The following is a 5,622-nucleotide window of genomic DNA, read 5'->3' as shown; positions in this document are numbered from 1 at the left end:
TTGTTGATAAACATGCGAAAAGCAATGTGGGATTTGTGCATCTTATGCACGGTTTATGCAGACAACCCTGCATGCAGCGCAGCCGCAAGCCGGCATGTGGAGCCTCACGTCATCGCCATTGGCGGGAGCTTCGGGGGTACCGCGACCAGGGCAGCAGAGCTGGCTCACTCGTCTCACCCGCTGTCGGCACCAGCAGCCAACCTGAACTTCGTTTCGCAACTCTTCTGCGTCTGCCACTTCCACCACCACCACCAACACGACCAGCGCCACAACCTTCCGCCCTTGCTCTGTGTGCATTCCTCGAACCGCTCCCTCTTAGACTTCGGACCCTGTGCGCCCAAAGTTTCCGATCACTGCTGGTCAAACCCTCGCCCCTTACTGAGAACAGGCCGTGGGTCTGCCGCTAGAAGTCGACCGACTCCGTTCACAGACGCCATCGCCCTGCGCGTCTTTCGTCCCTCGCTCCTCGTTCCTGGGCAACCGGGCCTAGCTTGCGCCGTCGAACGCACGTCTGTCGCCGTCTGAGCTTCGGCCCAACCGCCATCCGACGCCGACTCAGCCATGTCTAGCATTGGGGACACGGGGAAAGTGGCCGCCAGTCCAGGTAAGGGATCACCCACATAAATACCATTCCTCCTCCGCAATACACGCTTTGTTACACGGTTGGCCATTGCTTGTCTTTGAACGGAGCAGGCACCTGTCATCACGAAATTACAAGCAGCCATGCCTAAGAACAAGAAGTCGGCTCGTTCCAAGTCGCCGTCCAAGAGGGCTGAGCGGAAGCCAAGCAACCCTCAACTGGCAGCACAATCGGCTGAGGCAGGGAATCGCAAGATTAACGTCGTTGCAGAAGCTCCAGAGCTTGGGCCATCACAGCCAGCAACCACCGAAGCCCCGAAACCTACCCCCGAGAAACAAGAGAAACAGGAGAAGTCTGCCCCCGAGAAACAGGAGAAGCCTACAGTAAGATACAGTGTGGAACAGTCAAGCTGTAAGCCCGACTGACATTCACAATCAGAACCTTCATGAAACTCCAAAGAAGGAAAACCGAGATGAACGAAAAGCGACATTCGCAGATGTGGCGAAGGGCAACGTCGACGATGATAGCAACGGACACTCCCCTGACGCAGAGAGAAGCTTTGGAAGCGAGGGCACCGCCGACGAGACATTGGTCGACGGCTTCGACGTAGATAAACCGGAGTCAACTACGGTGAAGAGCATGGATGATGACGAATATCCGCGTCTCTCCCTGGCTGCATTCGGCAGGAGGAACAGTCATCGATACGGCTGGAAAGCTGGTGGCATTAGATTTGCACCTCTTCAGGTCCCCTTCAGTCGCCGGCTGCAGACGGGAGCCGTTCTGTTCCACGGTCTCTCCATCTTGACATTTGTCTCCATCTTCTTCTTCCTCGCCGCCATCCCTTTCACATGGCCGCTCCTGGTTCCTTACCTGATTCATCTCTCACTCTCCAGCGTCGCATCCGACGGCAACCTCAAGTACCGCTCCGAATGGCTGCGTTCGCGCTACATCTGGAGGCTCTTTGCAGACTACTACCCGGCTGAGCTACACAAGACTCACGATCTGCCACCCACCAGGAAGTACATCTTTGGCTACCACCCCCATGGAATTATATCCCACGGCGCTTTCGCCGCTTTTGCGACCAACGCTCTTGGTTTTGATGAGCAGTTTCCGGGAATCACCAACTCGTTGCTGACTCTTGACAACAACTTCCGCATCCCACTGTACCGAGACTATATTCTAGCAATGGGTGTCCGATCCGTTTCTAAGGAGTCGATCTGGAACACCTTGAGCAAAGGCGGCCGTAATGGCGAGGGTATGGGCCGCGCCGTTACCATCGTCGTTGGCGGAGCCAGAGAGTCCCTCGAGGCTCAGCCCGGAACTCTGAGACTGATCTTGAAGGGCCGCAAGGGTTTCATCAAGATGGCCCTGCGAACTGGAGCCGATCTGGTTCCTGTCTTGGGCTTCGGCGAGAATGACCTCTACGATCAGCTGAGCCCGAAGACTCACCCCTGGGTGCACAACTTCCAGATGTTCGTCCTCCGCGTTTTCAAGTTTACCTTGCCCGCGCTTCACGGACGTGGTATCCTCAACTACGATGTGGGCATGATGCCTTACCGCAGACCTCTGAATATTGTCGTCGGAAAGCCTATCAAGGTCACCACGCCCCCCTCCGCTCAGCCATCACAGGAGGAGATTGACCGCTTGCACGAGCTGTACATTGCCGAGCTGCAGAAGATCTGGGACACGTACAAGGATCAGTTCGCGCCTGAGCGCAAGGCCGAACTTCAGTTCATTGCTTAAGTCGCTACACTCTCGAACATTGGACGGAACATCCTTTTCACCCTGTATACAATCTTACTACGTTAGTCGTACGCTGCTGGCCAGGAGTTGGTCAGAGGAGAGACTCAATTTTGTTTGTGTTTTGGCGCCCGGAGGTCAATTGGGAAAAAGGGGGGCAACAAGAATAGGAAATTTGTAAGCCTGAATAGAGGTAGCATTCCATCACTATCAATAACCGATATACATTGCGAAACGAAGCCGATGAACATCTGAAGTAGTGAAACGACTCTGCATCGCCGCGCCTTCGTCTGGTCTCGATCATCATGTAGCTGTGACCTGCAAGGGGAACGTGGGGTGCGGCGCTGAGCGGCTGCTCGAGCTCAAGAGCAGGGGGCTGTTTGATTGACGTCACATGACCACGTGGAAACTCAATCGCGTCTGACGCGTCGACTTGACCTCGAGCTTTTTGAGCTTACAACCAGCTTCTTCAATTGCGAACCGACCAAACCTCCCGATTTCGCCGACCACACTCAGCTGTCAAACTGACTCTTCCTTTTGTATCAGCCTCGGCTTTTTATCAGATTCACAACTGAGGAGAAAATGCCTCCTCGTACGTCGGCTCGCAGGAAGGCGCAAGCTGTCGTCGAGACCAAGGTCGAGGAGAAGACCACCACCAAGGCGAACGGATCCAAGAGCGCAACTGCTACTGCCGTCAAGACCAAGACCGCTGCAGTCCCCAAGGCCGCTCCGAAGCGCAAGGTCGAGTCGGACGACGAGCAAGAGGAGTGTGGCAGCTGCGCCGAAGAAGAGAAGCCTGCAAAGAAGAGGAAGACCGCCGCCAAAGGCAAGGCGAAGAAGGACGACGACATGCCTCTCGCAGACAGAACAGCCGTTTCTTCGTTGAAGAAGGCGATGTACATCGGTGCTCATGTGAGCGCTGCAGGAGGTACGGACAGTCCTCGGCTCTCCTATGACGATTTTTTTGACTGACGGTCTTCTTCGCAGGTGTGGATAACTCGATTCAGAATGCCGTCAACATCGGCGCCAACGCCTTCGCCCTATTCCTCAAGTCCCAACGCAAATGGGAGAGCCCGCCTCTCGCGGCCGACGCCAAGAAGAAGTTCCTCGAGCAGGCAAAGGCAAGCGACTACGACGCCGGCGCCCACGTCCTCCCTCACGGCTCCTACCTCGTCAACCTCGCGCAGGCAGACGCCGCCAAGGCGAAGCAGGCGTATACCAGTTTCATTGACGACCTTCAGCGCTGCGAGCAGCTGGGCATCAAGCTGTACAACTTTCACCCAGGCAATACGGGAGGCGAGGCGAGGGAGGAGGCATGTGGGCGGATTGCGGCGCAGTTGAACGCGGCGCATAAGGCGACTAAGAGCGTCATTACAGTGTTGGAGAATATGGCGGGCGCGGGAAACGTCATCGGCACCAAGTTTGAGGATTTGAAGGAGATTATCGACAAGGTTGAGGATAAGAAGAGGGTGGGCGTGTGCATTGATACGTGCCATGCGTTTGCGGCGGGCTACGACTTGCGGACGCCAGAGGTGTTTGGGGAGACGATGAAAGAGTTTGATGAGGTGGTAGGGAACAAGTACCTGAAGGCTTTCCATCGTAAGTTGTGCTGTACGAGGTGACTTTTAGGAACAAAACGCTGACGAAGGACAGTCAACGACAGCAAGGCACCATTTGCCTCGCATCGTGATCTCCATGCCAACATTGGCACCGGCTTTCTCGGTCTGCGGGCGTTCCACACACTGGTCAACAATGACGCATTCAAAGACATGCCGATGGTCCTCGAGACGCCCATCGATCGTAAGGACGAGAATGGGAAGAGTGTCGAGGACAAGAAGGTGTGGGCGGACGAGATCAAGCTGCTGGAGAGCTTGATTGGCATGAACGCGGAGAGCGACGAGTTTAAGGAGCTCGAGGAGAAGCTACAGAAGCAAGGAGCCAGCGAGAGGAGTAAGATCCAGGATCAGGTTGACCGAAAGGCTGCCAAGGATTCGAAGAAGGGGACGAAGGGCGCGAAAAAGGCGCCTGCCAAGGGAAGGAAGAAGAAGGTCGAGAGTGATGAGGACAGCGAGTAATGGTTTCGCTGTGCCAGTGTATCAATATGTATTGTTAGTTCGCGTGGCGTGTGTACAGGAATGCCAGTGTCCGCGGAAGGACTGCAGGATATGGAATCTACTCAATGATGATCCTCCCCTGAGGCATAACATGATAGTGCAGACAGCAGAACCCCGTCGAGGTTGAAATGCCGTGAAAGGGTACCTGCTGACAACCTGGCAGCGGTCCAGGCAGTGATCACTCTGCATAATGAAAATAGGATGATGGTAGTCGCTGAAAGGGCCTAGACATAGAACCTTTTGAGTCATCCATTCTGGCGAGATCTATATAAGTAGCTTGCGCTTACCCAGACATCGCTCTCTCGCAAGGCCAATGGTGGTGGTGTCAATGGACGCGTAAACGGACCTTGTATCATAAATGACCCTCCCAACAACACTTACAAGGGCTAGGCTCTCACATTGCATAATACTTCAACCAAATTCCGTCCTTATTTCCGATCGGCCCTGTCGGTTGTGTATTCAAGATCAAAAAAAACATTGGACACCGCCTTGGATATGTTTCACTTGGGCCATCGAGATGAAACCTTTGACCTTTAGACGGGATGTCAGCATACTGGTCCATAAAGCTAGATACAGAACCACCCAAGGCGCACATTCTTCTGGAAGAGAAGTCGTAGCACAGCTGCTGTGTGGTCATATATAGCGGGCTTCGGCAAAATCGGAGCAGGTTTGTAACCATACCTATGCATCACGTGGACACAAACAGGGGAACAGTTGGCCATGATTGCCGACATGACCAGAAAAACCAGATGTCGTCATCTTTGAAGGCTTTATCAAAACCAAAAAGATTCTGATCGATTTCAAGTAACAAATACCGAAAACCTTATGTAGGAACCCGGGCGTGCCAGGCGTCAAATCCCTCCCCCCAGTGCCCAACGACACAAGCGAATGTGCTTACAAGAAGATGATAAGATCAATGGTCGTATTGCAGCAATCTCTCGAATATATGTACTTCATCTCTTTCTCAACACACATGAAAGCAGACCAGTGCACATATGGGTAAGCCCTTCCGTGTTCCTCATCCCCGCTTTGAATCATTCTGTGAGTATTTCGGACCTATCACGAGAATCTACGTAGATCATGCAGAAAACCATGAGCAAACCGGAGGGGAGGCTCTGAAGCTGGTACCACACTTGACTCTCCGCAGCAAAAGCATTGTTGCAATGTACAATCGTCCGCTCCGATTTC

At 53.8% G+C, this 5,622-nt stretch overlaps 2 protein-coding genes across 2 annotated transcripts; both read left to right on the top strand.

Annotated features, from left to right (window-relative positions):
• Window positions 1–561: 561 nt before the first annotated feature.
• DGAT2A (Diacylglycerol O-acyltransferase 2A) lies at window positions 562–2,323 on the top strand (the record flags this gene model as incomplete). Its single annotated transcript, XM_032019988.1, has 3 exons — window positions 562–604; window positions 851–963; window positions 1,019–2,323. The coding sequence occupies 3 exons, from the start codon at window positions 562–564 to the stop codon at window positions 2,321–2,323; spliced, it is 1,461 nt and encodes a 486-aa protein (XP_031882810.1).
• A 579-nt stretch (window positions 2,324–2,902) lies between these two features.
• On the top strand, window positions 2,903–4,395 carry APN1 (DNA-(apurinic or apyrimidinic site) lyase 1; the record flags this gene model as incomplete). Its single annotated transcript, XM_032019989.1, has 3 exons — window positions 2,903–3,248; window positions 3,308–3,919; window positions 3,974–4,395. 3 exons carry the CDS (start codon window positions 2,903–2,905, stop codon window positions 4,393–4,395), a joined length of 1,380 nt encoding a protein of 459 aa, XP_031882885.1.
• Between the last annotated feature and the right edge of the window lie 1,227 nt (window positions 4,396–5,622).

Source organism: Colletotrichum fructicola (genome assembly GCF_000319635.2).
Source record: "Colletotrichum fructicola Nara gc5 chromosome Unknown KSG_Nara_v1_contig01, whole genome shotgun sequence".
Lineage (NCBI taxonomy): Eukaryota > Fungi > Ascomycota > Sordariomycetes > Glomerellales > Glomerellaceae > Colletotrichum > Colletotrichum fructicola.
Note: the sequence above shows the minus strand (reverse complement) of the source record. Positions and strands in the feature narration are given on the sequence as shown.